The 18,613-nt window shown below is 39.0% G+C and overlaps 1 protein-coding gene across 1 annotated transcript in view; it reads left to right on the top strand.

The window, feature by feature from the left end:
- The window catches only part of LVRN (laeverin), a 78,338-nt gene extending 59,942 nt beyond the window's left edge, over positions 1-18,396 (top strand). Inside the window, exons 14-20 of the mRNA XM_046665436.1 lie at positions 606-759; positions 2,225-2,319; positions 4,732-4,839; positions 5,570-5,737; positions 5,957-6,094; positions 12,129-12,204; positions 16,432-18,396. Of these exons, the coding sequence (XP_046521392.1) occupies positions 606-759; positions 2,225-2,319; positions 4,732-4,839; positions 5,570-5,737; positions 5,957-6,094; positions 12,129-12,204; positions 16,432-16,572 (880 nt within the window). The 3' untranslated portion in view covers positions 16,573-18,396. The remainder of the gene's footprint in view (positions 1-605; positions 760-2,224; positions 2,320-4,731; positions 4,840-5,569; positions 5,738-5,956; positions 6,095-12,128; positions 12,205-16,431) is intronic.
- The last annotated feature ends 217 nt before the right edge of the window (positions 18,397-18,613 follow it).

Raw genomic sequence — 18,613 nt, 5'->3', positions numbered from 1 at the left:
TCTCTACCCATTTCAATCCTACCCATCCTTCATTGCCCTTCTCAAGTTTCTCCTCTAGGAGGCCTTCCCTGACTTTTTCATCACATGTACATGTTTTCCTTCTTTGCTACTTTATTGTATTCTTTGCCTTTTCTAGGACCTTTCATTAACAGATTCTTATACGTAAGTTTCAACTCCTCACTGAAGTAATGAGCTCCTCAGTGGTAGGCAGGAGTAGCATCCTATGTACTAGTTTGTGTTCTTATTAGTGGCCAGCAAAGTATTAGATAAAGAATGACTTTTAATTAATATTTGTTGCATGGAAATTATACTCTCATAAGAATCATACTAAATGCACCAATACTCTATTGCTTGATAATCAGTCTAAGGTTTAGCCTGGATTTTCTATAGCCTCCAAAAATTTGGGCACTTGAACACACCAAACTGAAATGGAGGGTCTGTCAACATTGCTTGGATTCCATCTTAGAGAGAACTTTACCCTCTAGCTTCCTGATTTCACATACCTTATTGAAGTCAGGCACTGAAGCAAGGAACGAATATGGAAAGTATGCAAATTATTTAGCAAGTAAAAGTTTTTTGAGTGTACTTTTTTAAAAACCAAACAGAAACAATTATATCGAGATCGAAACAGCACTTGATTTAACCAAGTACCTTGCTGAAGAAGATGAAATCATAGTATGGCATGCAGTTTTGTTGAATCTGGTGACCAGGGATCTTATTTCCAATGTGAACAACTATGATATATACCCATTATTAAAGGTAATTGCATTCTTTGTTGTGTGGTTTTGAAAAAAATCTTCTCTTCCTCTTTCCATGTTCTAGACAAGCATCTGTGAGACAGGTCTTTCCCAGAGTAATAGTCTATTGGTTCTGTATATATTCATTCTCTTCACAATGGCTGATTATTGTTGGAAGAAAATACCTTAGTCATAGACCTGTCTAGGAGATGAGTGTGAGTGAAGTTTGGAAAGGTACTTAATTTGTGGCAAAGTGACAATGTGTCCTGAGAAACCAGAAGTGGATGGAAATGGTATGCTTTTTTTCTTATAGAAGAAGATAGTATCTATTAGCAACTGGTTCCTTAAAAGATTGTTAGTCAAACAGCATGACTTTTAACAACTCTATATTTATAATTGAAATACTCTGATTTACAGGACCAGCACTTAAGTCCAGAGAGATATGTTCCAGAAAAAGTAAAAGTTTTGAAGCTGCTTTTGAAAGAAAGAAGAGACAAGGGGAAATTAGAATTAATGAATGAAGAAATGACATGCCATCATGTCATTATAAAAGGGGAAAATAACATAAATAACACAATATAAAAGGGGAAAAGTTCCACTATTAGATCTTAAACAGTGGTCATAAAACAGATGGCACAGGAGAATTGAAAGCAGAAGCTCATGAGCAACCCTTCAGAGAGCTGGGGGCCGCAGACAAACCGGCAAGTAGGTTAGGCAAGGATTCCAAGTGAGTTTCTGGGGCAGCCTGTAGGCAAGATCACAAATACCTTGGGTTCCATATTTTCTTTTATCTGGCGTCCTATGTGCTAATGGGCACTTACTTGAATATGGGGATGATGCCCAATAAAAGAGGCGCTTAATGTTTGTGGGGTCAGGGTGGCTTGTTGATAATATCTGATGACTGGTTCTGAGTAAAGTCAAAACTAATGTTTGTTTGTAAGAAGAATTTCTATGAATTGCATCTGGTTTATTCTTAGGAATGTACTGGTAAATGTATAACTTTCATAATCTTATTATTTACCAACTGATAGCTAAATTGAAGAAACTTTATTTCAGAGTTGGGGCTTAAATTTGTCAAAGGCATAAGTCAATTCTCCTTATTTTCTTGGAGGTAGATATACTAAGATGGAAGTTTTAATGTAGAAGGTTTAATAGTTTTATATTTTTCCCTTTTTTTTCTCTATTTTGAAGAAAACTGGAAATGTTTGCAGTGATAGTGAATGATAATAATAGCTAATATTTACTGAATTCTTCCTGTATGCCACGCAGTGTGCTTGTATACTTTATATTTTACAAATTACTTAGTATAAGGAAACTGAATCCAGAAAGGTTAAAAAATAAACCAGTTACACATTTAGTAACAAAGATCATTTCTGAAGAAATATCTGTCAGTTCTCTATTAATGTCTTTTCAGGCAAAGAGAAATACAGTGAAAAATTCAGTGTTGTGAACCAGAACTAACAGTATATTTTCTTTATTGTTTATAGAAGTATTTATTAAAGAGACTTATGTCAATATGGAATACTTATTCGACTATAATTCGTGAAAATGTGGCAACATTGCAAGATGACTATTTAGCTCTGTAAGTATTTTTTGAGCAACGATAATTGAATAAAATGATTCATATGAATAGATAGGCTTCCAGATTCATAAAATAAGATCTGAATACCTCTGATTCGCTGAGAGATTTTGTATGCTACTTGAGAACAGTAGCTTTGGGATCGGTGAGCTACACATATCCTAATGAGAAATAATAGTTTGAGATCTTAATTTACCTGCAAAGCACATACATGTACATACAGGAATTTACAGCTCAACATTCTCAAATCTTAGGCTACTGGTTGAAATTATAAGTTTGTCCTACTGTTGTTAAAGGGTTGTATTAAGCAAAGCCAGCTATACCAATGAATTGAAGGGCATGCGAAGGCATGGGGAAAAACGTCTCTGTATATTATTGGTGACAGCAATTCTACCATTATGCAAATATCACGAGGGAGATTGAGAGTGAAATATATCAGTCATTTGTGTATGAGCATGAGTAAGTTCTGCAAATGATTTTCACATCATTGGTTTGGTGAGGGGAATAAGTATGTTGTCGTGATGGCCTGGGAAGGGGGTGAAAGGCAAGACAGGGCTGTGGTACCGCTGGCCTCCCTATGACCCAAGGTTTGTTTGTTTAGGCTGGACTTGTAGATTTAGGGAGGGAACTTGTGACCAACAATGAATGTTACAGGGATTATATTTACAGCTCTAGTCAACATCAAGCTAAAATAATTAGACCAAGCAAGCAGTACCAAATCTACGAAATGTGATTATACTCTCTGGAGAGTATCCTGAGAAGGGATAAATTTTAGTGCTAGGGCGTGACTGGATGGACAAAATGTCGAACAGACAAGTAGATGGAAGGCGGAGGATAGAAAGTGGTTAGGCAAGTTGTGTGAATGAATAGGAAGGCAAAAGTGTACTCAATCAGGCAGCACATACGCTAACCAGCTATATCCTTGGCTCTCCTAAATTGGACTGAAATGACCTGCTTTTTTGTAGCATCCTGGGGCCAGTTCTTCTCTTCAGAGCAACCTTGGGGAGTTGGACTGTACTTCCAGAGCACTTCATCTTGCTGCAGCCAACTTGGGATGGGTGGGGAGAGGGAGTGTGTATGTAAAGGATGCCCAGAACTGTCTCTCAGAGGGCCTCCACCCTTGGACATTCCACTTCTGCTTATCAGGAGGTCAAGGCAGGCTGGGTGGAAGCTGGAGGGTGGAGCAATGGAGATTTGGCTCTTGCATTTTCTGGAAACTTATGGCCAGTTTCAATTCCTTTACCTCTCACTCCAAACTCAGAGAGTGTAGGGAGACACACCTCAAGGCACTGCTTATCTGGATTTATTATCTGGATTCTTCACTGTATCCTTTTGAATTTATTTTGTTTGGAACCATAATGAGTACCCCTGCCCAGCTATAAAAGCAAAACAAGACAAAAGCCTCTTTTTTTTTTTCTGGACATGATTATAATAGCCAGGAGGAGCAGAGGAAGGAACAGAAGCTCAAGCAATGAAGGCGTGTTGTCAAAGAACAGAAATAAACCATCCTTCTTGTTTTCATGTATGGAAGAAGAACTTTATTTTTTTTAATTTTTTTTCAAGATTTTATTTTTTCCTTTTTCTCCCCAAAGCCCCCTGGTACATAGTTGTTTATTCTTCGTTGTGGGTCCTTCTAGTTGTGGCATGTGGGACGCTGCCTCAGCGTGGTTTGATGAGCAGTGCCATGTCCGCACCCAGGATTCGAACCAATGAAACACTGGGCCGCCTGCAGCGGAGCGCGCGAACTTAACCACTCCGCCACGGGGCCAGCCCCAGAAGAACTTTATTTTTAAGTGTATTAGATCAGATACTCTAAAGTCATTTTTTTAATCCATAAGGCAATTATTATAAAACGGAGGAAAAATAAATTGATAACACATATGGCGTGCATGTACACCCATGTGTGTTTGAGGGAGATGAAGGATGGCAGTAATTTATTTCTAACCTTCAAAAAATACCAATCTTGGGGCTGGCCCCGTGGTGGAGTGGTTAAGTTCGCGCCCTCTGCTCAGGCGGCCCAGTGTTTCGTTGGTTCAAATCCTGGGCGCGGACATGGCACCGCTCATCAAACCACGCTGAGGCAGCGTCCCACATGCCACAATTAGAAGGACCCACAACAAAGAATATACAACTATGTACTGGGGGGCTTTGGGGAGAAAAAGGAAAAAAATAAAATCTTTAAAAAAAAAAATACCAATCTTAGAGCTTATTTGATGCCCGAGATCCTCTCAGCAAATATTTGTCTGAATCTTAAATACGTTTGCCATCCGCAAAAGCTGCTTTTCTAACAAAACTGATGTTATTGGAAGGATGTTTTAAAACACCTTTCCTTTTATGAAACACATATTCTTGGAGGCAGAAAAAATAAATGTAGTAATGCAAGATATAATGTTTTTCTTTGACTTTATCTTCAAGAATGTCACTGGAAGAACTCTTTAGAACTGCGTGTTGGTTGGGTCTTGAAGACTGTCTTCAACTGTCAAGAGAGCTCTTCAGAAACTGGGTGACCCATCCAGAGAATGAGTAAGAGTAACATTGTAATTGCGCTTGTTTTTGTCCTGTTTCAGCACCAAAAATTTCTCTACCTTTTTGCTGCTCTCGCTCTGGGAGTGACCCTTTCATTTTCACTTGGTTAATCTCTCTCTCCTGCTATTTTTTTTCAAACACCCTTTTAAAAAAACAATTGTGTAATGTAGGTCTGTGCATAACAACAGATTAGAATTAATACACTGAATTGTCAATCAGGACCTCTCGTGGCCAGTGCTTTCCCTAATAAGCACTTATGTCTATTTTGAGTCTTATTTATGTTGTGCTTTATGCTTGTTTTTTATTGTTATATATATATGTGCTTCAGAGCATCTCTTTCTCTGAGTTTGCAGTCTCACTGAGAGCTGAGACTAAGACTCTGTCATTTGGTGCTACTGTATTACCTTTAATATATCACCTCAGATGGACAGATGGACTTTTAGGAAATGCTATAATAAGATTTGAGACCAAACTGAATTATCAACGTACACTGTTCTATTCTAACTTACTTCTCCTTTAAAACTTCTTAGTTTCTAAACTAATTTGATGATCTCTTCTGATGATATTAATGCAAATGGCAGTTTCCACAATTGCTTGTCTACTTTTTATCTTCGTATCTGAGATCTCAAACATTTTTTCTAGATTTATACTTCTGAATATATGACAACCTAGGTAAACATATAGCTTAAGTACTATGAGAAATATCATTGCATGTTATACCTTACAGAATACCTTATCCGATTAGAAATGTGATTTTATGTTATGGCATTGCCTTGGGAAATGAAAAAGAATGGGACTTTTTGCTAAGTATCTACAATAACAAAACAAAAGAAGAAGAAAGGATGCAACTTGCTTATGCAATGGGCTGCAGTAAAGATCCATGGATACTTAACAGGTAATTATTGTCAACTTACGTTGAAAGTTCCTGGTGAAGGAATGCAATTAATAAACCAAAGGGAGAAAAATAAAAATGAGCTAATGTAAGAATTAATACTATACATATTTGTGCATCAGCAGCTTAGAATCATATGGAATTTTAATTCCATTTATGTAAATTAACTCTTTCTATTGGATAATTTCTACATATTTATTTTCTGCAAATGCACTTTTGCAGATATATGGAGTATGCCATTGCTACGTCTCCGTTCACCTTCAATGAGACAAATATAATCCAAGTTGTGGCGGAATCTGAAGTTGGCCGGTACATCGCAAAGGACTTTTTAGTCAACAATTGGCAAGCTGTGAGTGAAAGGTAGGAAGGAAATGTGAGATGTCTTCTTTCATTTAGGTCATTGGTTTGGTGCTAGTAGCTCAGCTTTAGTCTGGCTAGGTCACAGAAGTCCTTTGCATTGACTAGAAAAGTGATAATTTTTCCTGCATTTAGTCTCACCACAAACTGATTGTGTTCTAAAAGAGAAGAACATTTATCCTCAGTTTTGGCTGTCTGTATATAAATGGATTTGCATGGGATACTTATCTACCTCAGTTTCCTCATTGTGCCCACCAAGAATCTTGTCTTCAGAGACACAGATTAGAGCAAAACTATTTTTCAGTATGTGTGTACATCACTCATTCATTTATTTTGTGAAATACATCACTATGTCTTTAAGAAACAACAACGCTCATTACTAACATCAGCCTGGATGTGGCTTATGTCTTTTATTTGTCATATTCCCTTTATACATCTGGGTTCCATATTTTTTAACTTTTTATGTTTCTTGCCTTTTAAAATTAAATCTGCTTACTTCTTAGCTCCTCTGTTGGATAAAACATACATTGACATGGAAAAATCAGACAGCATGCCCTTGGTGGTTGCTCTTTCTAGAACATTACCTAACCACACATTCTTCAAAGCCTAGAATAATATGTCCTACAAGTATTCACATAGAGTTAGCAGATACAAAGTAGCCAACAGTTCAGGTCCTTACACCTGTAAAATTGGAAGATACTTCCTGTAAATAAGTTTATCCCTTTAGAACAGAAAGTATGTTTAGAATATCAATGTTTAAGAATGTGAATATCCTTCTTTTATAGGGAAAAATAATGGAATCTTTTTCTTTTCTAGACATTTATTGAATACCTTTAAAACAACATTTATTGAATACCTTTAAAACAACAAAAAATGTGTTTTTAAATCAGAAATTAAAAACATGTAGATAAAAGTTCATTTATACAGTATCTTTTTTTTCTGGCTCATCAGTGGAACACATAGCTTACTTACATATTGAGAAAATTGTCCTTATCTCTTGTTTTAAATTGTCTGTCATTCTAGGTTCATTGCTTCAGAGGGCCTTATGAATTCCTTAAATTTCCTGGGATCCCTAAGACCTTGAGGGTAAATGGTGTCTTCCATTTTTGCTTAAGTCATTAAAAAGAATTCCCTCTTTCCTAGATCCTACCTCCCACTGGGAATTTTGGAGTTGGGATATAGTAAATCAGGATTATTTACACAGGTCTCCTTGTTCTTTGAGGTTTCAGAGATTCTAATCTTACAGGGTTGTAGTTTCTGCTCTCTTCTTGGAGCTTGTAACGAAAGCTCTGTCCCCAAGCAGGTGAGCCTAAGCATAAACCAGACACTTCCTAATGTAGCAGAGCTTCGGAATCACCTGGAGTGGCTATAAACCTTAAGACACCCAAGCCCCCTTTAAAATCAGAATCTGCCTGAATAGGGCGGGAAATCTGTACCTTTCGCTAGCTCCCCAGGTGACTCCAGTATAGTTTAACAGAGTCAGTTGACGCTGGATTTAAAAATTATCTAAGGCTGTGCTGCTCAACATAATAGCCACTAGCTAACATGTGGATATTTACATTTAAATTTAAATTAAATTAAATTAAAATTCAGTTTCTCAGTTGCACTAAACCCATTTTAAGTGCTCCATGTGGCCAGTAGCTACCATATTGGACAGCTCAGCTAGAGAAAATTTCTATCATTGCAGAGAGTCCGACTGGACAGCACTGCTCTAAGGGGTAAACCATCCCCTCAATTCACTTTTTCGTCTCTTCTTTTACCATACACAGAACACGTGCCAATAAGCCCCCAAAATGGCTTTCAGCAACCATGGGTAAGATTCCTCTTAATTAAGTGACTCTAAACGTGTTTTAAGTTTCATTCCTCGGAAGAACTTTTTTCTGCATTTAGAGAACAGGAACATGTTAGCAACTCTCTGAAAAGCCCACTGTCTAGCAATTTATTCAAATGATCTACAAAACTGTATTAAATAAGAGTATAGAAGGGATTCCTTTTTTAAAAAACTCTAAATGAGTGTTACGATTATCTCCAAGAAGTACCTAGTATTATAAATGCATGAACTTATAACTATGGCTTGAATATTTTTATCTTTTATCCACAGAATTCTATGCTCATTAAAATAAATGCCTATTCTATTTATGGTAAATTCAGTTCACTCCTCTTGCACATTCTGCTACAAAAAGTCTTTTGGACTCAAATTTGCTTTCTTAATCTAATATTTTTATTTTTCGGGTTCAATTTATATTCACCAGTCCCGCTGAATTTTGCAAATCATTTTGTTCAAATAGGTAGTCAATATTTATAGATTGTTAGAAGGAAATAAATATTAAGATTAAGAATTAAAATGTTACATACACTAAAAAATGGCACAGGAATGCTCAGTTAATTCTTTATACATCAGAATATTGAATTATTACTTATTAAACAGTTACATTTGACATGAATATTTGCATGTCACCAGTCCTCATGTGATGATAAAGATAGTATCAAAGTGTAAGTAAACAAGTGCTTATGACAAATTAAATTTTACATTAATTATGTGGAAAGGGTTTATTCTGAATTTGCTAAGATGTGGCTGATCACTGTCAAGTTAGCACTGAAATTAGTGTTTCTCCAATATGTTCCACTGAACGTTATTCATCGAAGCTGTTGACAAGCCTTCTTTACCAAGGGACACAATAACCCAATTAGTTTGGAAACTGTCTGTTTTAACCTCCACTTTTGCAAATTCACAGTATGTGTTAGCATCGTAAAGGCTCTAAGAAGTCCTGTAGAAGGAAATCTAGAGTTTTCCGTACACCTTGCCCAGCATCTTATAGCTGTAATCCTGTTATGTACCATAGATGGTAATATAAACAGAGTATCATTTTCCCAGTAGATCAGTTGTTCTGGGAGAAACATGGATGAGAAACTAAATTCTCCAACCCTCTCATCTGGAACTGTAACTAGCACATCTATTTATTGTTTGCCTATTAGTTAACATTTAGGCCTTAGTTTCCTCTTCTATAAAATGAAAGACATTGTATTTGATCAATTCTAAGGTTCCTTCCAGTAATAAAAAGTTTTGGTTTTTCTATGCCAAGGCACAGTTAGTTCAAGCTGTTGTTGGGGATATAAAGTGATTGGGACGTGATGTCTGATCAATGCTGTAGAGGGATTTGGGGATTCAAAGGGAAGAAAGGGATTTGAACAGTCAGAGTTGGAAAAAGTCATCTACATGGAAGGCCTGAGAGGCTGCCTTGGGTCTGGTCACAGTAGCAGGCTGGAGCTGAGGACGCTGGAAAGGAGGAGAGAGGGGTGGTCAAGTGTTAGAGTTGAGTACACCGCCAATAGCAGTTCAGGAACATCTGGTCCCCTCATCCAGGCCCAGAATTCTCCTCAGGAAGCCTAATCTGAAAATACATTTTCGAATATGTGATTGAGTGAAACAACTTTGGCTTGGTCCTGCCCCTCACTCCCATGTGCAAGGCACTGCACTGGTTGCTGTGGAATAATCAGTTCATTGTTGGGCCAAAGATGATCTTTTGAGTACTGATCCCAATGAAGGAACCTCCGCAGGCCATAAAGACATCTATCGGGTTACGGAAAAATCGGTATATACGTACAGCTATGGATAGATCCTGTGAAAGAATGTGTGAAAAGAGATGAAGCAATAGGATTTTTTCTGACTTTTTATTGTATCTTGTAGAGAGGATATTTGTGCTCTTATCATCCTTGTTAAGTTGCTTCTGGCTCTCTCAAAACAACATAGGCTTCACAGCCTATAGGGAAAAGCCTAGTTTGGGGTTTTTTTTGTTTTTTGGTGAGGCCCTGAACTAACATCTGTTGGCAATCTTCCTCTTTTTGCTTGAGAAAGATTGTTCCTGAGCTGATGTCTGTGCCAATCTTCCTCTATTTTGTATGTAGGATGCTGCCACAGCATGACTTGATGAGAGGTGTGTAGGTCCGCAGTGCGATCCGAACCTGCAGACCCTGGGCCACTGAAGCGGAGGGTGTAAACCTAACCGCTATGCAACCACGCCAGCCCCAGGAAAACCCTAGTTTTATCTGAATATAGAAGACAAGATATAATCACTTTCAAACTCAGCTGGTCCAAAATGAGTCTTACCGTCTTCTTGATTTCTTCTCCAAATACTGTTATATTGGCTAAACTCCCTTAGGCTTGAAAACTTGCACTCATTTTCGCTTCCACTCTGCTGTATTTCATGATGGGGAACAGAGTTGAAAGGGCTAAACAGGAGCACAAGGGAACTAAGAGAGCTGAGAAGGTATCGGAGGGGTGTGCCCAAGCACCGGAGGGCCCATTCCCACCAACTGTCACTGGACAAGGCTGGATGCCTTGGTGTCCCCATGTTGCCTAATGGCCATGCTTGTCACAGGAAGTCAGACATGGCATAAGAAGGGCTAGGAGGGGAGGGGAAATGCGAGAAAGGAGAGAGACAGAAGGCAAGCTAAACTAGAGTACCAAAATCACTGTGCCCACACCAGCATTGAATGTTACCAATTTTTTAAGAGGGTAGCTCTCCTGACACACATTGGCTCTTGTCTTTATATTAATTAGAATGCATGTGAATACTGGTAGGATAAATTATTTGTAATGTATATGTTTTGTTCAGTAATGCTTCAGAGTGTTCCCTCTCAACAAGAGTGACAAGTCCTCTCTGTCTCACAAACATCTCCTCTTGAAGCTTGCAAGAGCGGGGGGAATGAAGTGTGCTGGCTGCTCTGATAGGTGCTTCAGCATCCATTATCTCATTTAATCTCCAGAAAAGGCTTCTAACTGTGTGTTAGTCCCCATTTTTACCATTTATAAGTTGCCCAAGGTAACTTCAAACCCCACTCTGCCTCTTGGGGTAAACTTTCTCCTGTGTCTGGTTGAAAATCACATAGTTAGCAGCCTAGGTAGCTTTCTACTTTTTATTTTAAGGTTGGAATTCAATTTCTTTGCAAATTTTGCCAAATATTTTGAGTCATCTCACAGGCTTTTTATATCTGGCCAACAAAAATCGGAGGAGTAAGAAACATTTCCTCTTTCCTCATAGAAACAGGCTTGCTTGCCTGGATTACATGTAGACTGTCTCTTGTCCTCCGCTCTGCTCAAGTAGACACGACTTAAGTTACAGCTGGAAACTTAAGAACAAAAGTCCTGTTACCTCTCATCTCTGTATGTTATGCCAAGGTTAACTCTTACAATTTTTAATTTCAAGTATACGTTTTTAAAGTAAATCAATTGTTTATTACCTATCAAGGCAGTTCAACCATTTCTTATTCGGTCCCTTATTTTATTTTCGGTCCCTGAACTCTATTTTAATTTTTCTTTCTTTTTTAATGCATCCAAAAGTCTTTACTTTTTTAACTACAGCAACGCTTTGGGCAGGTATGTATCTGCTGTTTCTTTGTAGCAATGCTTCATGGCTTTTCTTAGATGATTCTTGTTGGGTATTCAAGGACACTAACCTAAAGGGGAAGTGTCGATTACCATGTTCGTTTGAGGGACCATAAGCAGAGCCAGGTTCCTAGCCTTCAGTGATCGCCAACATTTTGAGAATCTCAGAAGATAAGGATTTTCTCTTTAAAAAGCATATACAAATACAAAATTTTACATAAACTTTCAGGGTATTTTAGTCAGAGTTTCTGAAATTGATCTCATATTAACTGTTGTTTTTTAAGGAGCATAATTTGCATATTTACTTTCTTATAAATTTTCTTAATTTGAGGTATGTGACATCTGTTCTAACCACCTCATTTAAAGTGATAAAAACAGTTGTTATTTTTTTGAGAGCCTTTTACATTTAAATAAAACTTTAAAAACTCTGTATTATACAAATCAGTATTTAACTATAAATATTTCTTTAGTGCTAACATAATAGATTGTCTATTAAAAGATTAAGCTAAACTAGTTCATATATGTTTTTGCTTAGATCTGGGAGATAGGAATTATTAGGGGCTGCACACTTAGCATTGATCTGCTATATAAAATATAGCTTTATCTTGCAAAACATTTTCCACTCCTGATTAGCATCTTGTTGCTTTGTAGGTATGGAGCACAATCGTTGGTTACTCTCATAGATATAATAGGGAGAACCATAAGTACGGATTCACAGATCATGGAGGTAAGTACTTTAGATATTGTGAATTATAATGGTAATTTGGAAGCCCCGTTTTATGTAATTTGGAGTTGCTAAGTTTAAAAATAATATGCTTATCTGAATGATTACATTCTGTGCTCCCGTTGGTGCTCTTATCACTGTGCAGAAAATGTTTTTAGTTATATCTTGCTTCTGAAATAGAGACCATCCTTGTTCACAGAGGACTGGACTTTATTCCTTCTTGCCTGAGGGAAAGAATAGTAGCAGACTCTGGCCTGGGCTTCCTGCCCCAGGCTGGTCTTCCCTCCGTCCATCGTCCACATTGCTCCCAGCTGCCACCCTGCTCCCAAAGCTTTGGTAGCTCATCGTAGTTTTTAGAAGAAACTTTAAAATCTTTTCATTCTCATGTGAGGCTCTTCGTAATCTGCCCCTGCCTTGCTCTTTAGCCTTATTTTTACCCATCTCACCACCGAGTGTCAGAGAACAAGAGACACAGACACCCCCAAACACTTTTCCTCTAGTTGTACTATGCTGCTTACAGATTTTCTTAAATTATCATGCTGTGTCACATTTCCCAGGTTTCGGAAACACTCTACCTTCTGCTGGCGTGCCCTCCCCATGCCTGTCCTTTGCTGAGTAATTCCTAATCGTCCTTTATGACTTTGTTTCTAGGAATTTTTTAATTAACTGATTTGCACCCTCACCTCCTCCCTGCTCCCAAATCATCCTATGGATATCTTTATCATAGCGCTTGTCACATTATACGTAATCATGTGTGAATATGTCTACCCCCTGAGGCTATCTGATGAGTTCCTCAGGGACTGAGACCACACTTTAATCATATCTGTATCTAGAACCTAACGTGGGGCTTGCCATTTCTAGGCTCTGCTTTCCTCTGGGCTGAATTTCTTCTTAGATGGGCTTTCTCTACATGGAGGCAAGCATGGCTCCAGGCTTCCATGAGCTGGAATCCTTTCTCAGCCAGCTTCAAGTTCAGCCCTAAAGGAGGGACTCTGGTTGGTCCTACTTGGGTCACAGGCACCACCCACTGTGTCCAGGGGGAATGACATACTCTGATTGGCCTAGCCTGGGTCATGTGCCCACACTTACAGCCAGCCCCACCCAAATCACAGGCACTGGGATAGCAGAGGGGTAGTTCTGGAAAGAAAGGGGGATCCTATAACCAGAAGGTAAACTGAAGGACAAAAGTGAATGTCTACAAGAAAGCCACACACACACAAAGGAAACAAGAGTAAATATAAATACAACCTGTACACACTCAGTACCATAGGCAAAATTAGAAAGATTTACAATACCAAACGTTGGCAAAGATATGAAGCAACTGGAACTCTCTTATCCTCCTGGTGGGAATGTAACATGGTACAACTACTTTGCAGAACAGACAGTTTTTTAAAATGGTAATTAGTGTCGACGAAAATAATCCATAACCAATCTGTAAATGAAAATTTGGGTGAGTTTATTCTGAGCTGAAATCTGAGGACCATGGCCCGGGGCCTTTCTTCCCAAAGGAAGAAAGGGCACCGAAGAAGTGGGGTGCACAGAGTGGTTATATACCCCCAAACAGGGTGTTTCACATATGATTGAAATGTCCCTCCCACAATAGTCACAAGATTGCCCTGTCGGCACAGCACTTGATGGACACAGCAGGTAGTGGGTCTGCTATCTCAGAGGGCGTAGCAGGAGGCAGGTCTATTGTCTCGGATGGGCAGTCACAGGTGAGTGCAGCAATCACTTTCTAGCCTAAGAAAAGATACTTAATCCTTAAGGATATGCCAATGTTGGGAGGGGTAGGGAAGTTGCACCTTTATCTCAAGGGCGTTTGTTCTTGCCATAGGGAATCTCTAAAGCAGATATACAATGCATGCTCAACGGCCACGGTCAGGCCCTTTTGGAAAGACAAGGTCAGGCCGAATTAGGTTTGTACCAAATGGCTTCCTCCTGTTCTCCAATATATCCTATTGCTTGCCATTTTTATTTGTCATTAGAAAGCTATGGCCTAACAATTCCACTTTTAGGTTTTTACTCAAGAGAAATGAAAACCTATGTCCACACTAAGACTTGCACATAAATGCTCATAGTAGCTTCATTCACATCAGCCAAAAACTAGAAACCATTCAAATGCCCATTAATAGGTGGATGGATAAGAAAAATGTAATTATCCACACAATGGAATACTACCCCCCAATAAAAAAAGGAACAAGATTGTGTAGCAATGTGGAAGAATCGCAAGATGATTATGCTGAGTAAAAGAAACCAGATGCATTCTAGGAAATGCAAACTAATGTGTAGTGACAAAGGGCAGATCAGTGGTTGCCTGGGACAGACGGAGGGATGGACTATACAAGGGCCTGAAGACACTTCCGTGGGTGGCAGAAATGTACTTTATCTTGACTGTGGCTGTGGCTTCACAGGTGTACACAATGGTCGAAACTCCTTGACTCGTACACTTGAAGTGGATACAGTTTAGTATGTGTAAATTGTATCTCAATAAAGTTGATTAAAATTGTTTTTAAATTACGTGAGAGCAAATTAAACACAAAGGTCTGGAACTATATTAATAAGGACAGAAAGCGCCTGTTTAAATAAGAAAGGAAACTCAACTCCCCTGCCCCAGCAAAGAAACAAATAAATGTGTAGTCATAAATGCCTGAAATTTGAGCCTGAGCCAAAAAAAAAAAAGCAGCAGTCAGTTATGTAGTTGTTATTATGAGAGAGAGGGGAGGAACCGCGCATTCCTGAAGGAATCATCATTGTTTGGGTTTGGCCTGCCTGGGGCTGAGCTGCCAGGACCTGATTTATGAGGGATTCCCTGACAGGAGTGCAGGGCACACCCAGCATCTCTGGAACAAAGCTCCTAGATCCCCGACTGGGTTTGTGTTTGTATCTTCTGAAGCGCCTCCGGTCATCTTTGTCTCTACAGAACCTGGGAAAGTTTTGTTGTTGTTTAACAAGCAAATGAAGTTTGTATAAATTTAGCAATCCTCAAAGTTCCAAAACTCTATAGTCACTGATAGTTTATTAAAAAAATACAAAAATGGCTTTAGCACTGGTTAAATTATTGCAATTTTGAAAACAAGTAAATTAGCTACTATGAATATCCCTGTCAAAAAAAGTGTTAATGCCCCACAGTCCTACTATAATGTTAGAAGTTCACATGTTAGTATCGATAATAATTACTACTAAAAAGGAAGATGAAAGTTGCGTGAATCCCTTCTCCCTCCATCCCAGCACAGTTTCCATACTCTCTCTGAATCTCCTGCTCTGGTCTTTATACTCCACCCTGCTGGAGCCTGGCCTCATGCTCTCAAGCACTCATGAAGCCCCGTCTACAATCCCACAGACCCGACTCGTCTCCCACCCACTGCAGGCACAGTTGTGGGCACATGACGAGTAGTATGGGGCCGTGGGCATGTGGCTCCCACTCCATGGTGGGAGCGGGCAGGTTTGGGGAGAGTGGAGGTTAGTTCCTTGTTCCTTAACCTACTTCTTCCTGGAAGCTTACTTCTCTTTTACATTGTAATTAGGCTTGATAGCCGTATTACTACTTAATTTCAAGTGCATTAGAGTTTAAGTGACCTTTTTGTGAGCTGGTATGGGTACATTATCATCTTATAGTAACATGTGTTCTGAATTCTAACCCACTGACACAGAAATAGACTATTTGAATATAACTTATTAGTCACTTGGGGTCTGGCTTATATGTAATATTGTGGCAAATGTTCCCATATCTGACGCTTGACCTGACTCAATGAAGGAATTTAGCCAATGGACAAATCCACTATAAATATTCTTAAATAAAAGATAACATTTGTAAAGACACAGATAGTATGTCCAGTTTTGAGCTGTGGAAGTTGCAAAGTTTCTTTTGAGATAAGGAAATGTGTCCTTGTATCTCTCCTCACGAATCTTGTATGGTGTCCAATATGCATTCAGGAAATCCTTACTGAGCACCTGACGTGCACTGGGGATGAGAGAAGTGAATAAAACAGGTAAGTTGCCACTTCCTGGAGCTTCCAGTCTACATCTGATTCTTCGGGGCAGGTGTGGTCTTCAGCGCATGTTCTCAGTCACAGTCTCCCCAGGGACACACAATCTTGGGGTTCACATTTCTACTCATTCCAACCATCATCGTCCATTTGCAAAATCACGTTGCGACTTAACATGAGCGTTCTTGTTGTGTCTACACAAGAAGTTAGATGGCACCAACCGGTGGGCTCTTTGTCCTTCCAGATGCAGCAGTTTTGCAGTAACGTGTTGGAGGAGCACCAGAGGCTCTCGATTCATGCCAAGTTACAGACGATAAAGCAGGAAAATCTGGAAAAGAAGAAGCGAAATGCCAGGATAACTGCGTGGCTACGGGAAAACACATAAGTTAGCGGCTACTTCCAGCTCGCCTCTTGCATATTATAATGTAGCTTGCTCACAGTTTGGTTTTCCCACACTTTGTGAGTCTGGAAAACCACATGTTTTGTTATTTGTATTTCAGTACACTTACTACCTGTTCTTCCCTTCTTGTCACATTTGGCCCCAAGGCTCAGCCATTGCTGAGGATTTTGCCAACCCTGCTGTATTTCCGGGGAAGATTTCACTTCATGTTGGGCTATAAAACCACAGAATTTACTTTAAATGCCTGGTAAAAACAGTGGAGTATGAAATAAGTGGCTAAATGAACACATTCTTTTCTGAGGGAAATACAGATTTGCAATACTCTAAGGCTTATTTAGTTCAATATTTAAAAGCTCAATGAGCAAATAACACAACAATGTAAGGAAACAGAATCCAGAAAAATAATATTCACTAGAAGACAGCAAAGCCAAAGAAAATCAAGTTTTAAAAAGAAGGAGCAGACAATTTTATGAGCCATATTAAGTGCCCTAAAGGCAAGAAATGTGTCTTTTCCTGCCCATTTCTCTCTCCCCACAGTGGCTGCTGCATCGCACCACACTTACTGGCTACTGAACTTTATGGAGTCGCAAAAAGACTTAGGATTGTAGGATCCGTGAAGTGCCCTTGGAATCGCTGTTGTGGAGGCCAGAGAGGAGGGGAGGGCTCTGCCCTGGAGCTCGACTGTGCATTCATCTGTGGGATGGATGCTCTTTCAACCAGTTTATGAGCAAAATTAATGACGTCAACAGACCATAGCAATTATGGGCTAATCTTCAGCACAAAGGGAAATTGTCAAATAAGTAGAAATAGAACTAAAAGGCTAACCAGAGCATAATCTTTACAGCTTTGCACTCAGGGGAGTAAGTTTGAAACGTGGTTTCATTTAGCCAAATTGAACCTACTTGTAGTCTGGACAACTTTAAAAATTTTGACCCATCACAACTTATGGAATTAGCTTAGTTTTGTTATACCCAATTAAATCAGGACAACTAAGGCACATCATCCTACCCTAGACTTTGTGTGTATATGATATAATTCTGTTTTAATTTTGATTTTGTTTTTTTAGAATGGGGGTAAAACTACAGATCTCCTATCTACCTCAGAGCGATATTGTAAAGATTAAGGAATCCGTCAATTAAAAGCCTTTAAATGTGTTATGTAAACTCATGGCAATGTGATCTAAGGTTTCCCCCTATTTCTTGTATAAGTTAATGTGGCCACAAATTAAAATGCAATACACAGTTCACTTCTGTATTCGCTTCACAAGATGCTTCGAGGGTGAGTGGGAAGCTATGGGACTTGGCCACATGGAAAAATCATGGGTCATAGGTCAGAGTTTTCTTTAAATTTAGAAATTTAAAATTTAAGCAATAAATTATCTCCGTGTCTTCAAATTGTTATGTGTGAGATATCTCCTGCCCTTTCTTAAACATTTATTCTATATTTCCTGTACTTTCTCTGATCATCAGTCTGATCTTTCCACAGCCTGTCGCATGGCCTCTCTACTGCCTTTCTCCTCCCGTTCTTCCTGTCCTCCATTTCCACTCCCTCCCTTCTCCCTTGGGCTCTCCTGTCTTCCTTCTCCCTTTCCAGTAACCTCTGTCTTCCTTCTGCCCAATTGGCCATGTCCTCTCTCCTTGGTCTTCCTGCCCTGCTGTGTTCTCAGTCCACCAAGTGCACATGGAGGCTGAAAGTGGGCACCTGAGCGGGCACTTGTTACCAGGTGATGCCAAACACGGGCTGATTCTACCAAAAGAGCGCGTAGGCAGGGCTCTCCAGACCATTTGTTGAAAATTAAAGTCCTGTGATATCTTAGATTCTATAGTAATTAAACAGCACTGAAAGTGTTTATCCAAAATCAATGCCCAAATATTTATTAATATTTAATTAATAATCCTTCCTCAATATTAAAAAGAATTGTGAGTGATATACATTTTTTCTTACATGGATGAAGCCAGTTACTCCAGATAAGCATTACATTTTATTATACCATATCTTGTACTTAGCATAAAAAGAAGTAATTGTT

This window comes from Equus quagga, chromosome 7 (assembly GCF_021613505.1).
Source record: "Equus quagga isolate Etosha38 chromosome 7, UCLA_HA_Equagga_1.0, whole genome shotgun sequence".
Taxonomy (NCBI): Eukaryota; Metazoa; Chordata; class Mammalia; order Perissodactyla; family Equidae; genus Equus; species Equus quagga.
The sequence above is the reverse complement of the archived record's forward strand: the minus strand, read 5'-3'. Positions and strand labels throughout refer to the sequence as shown.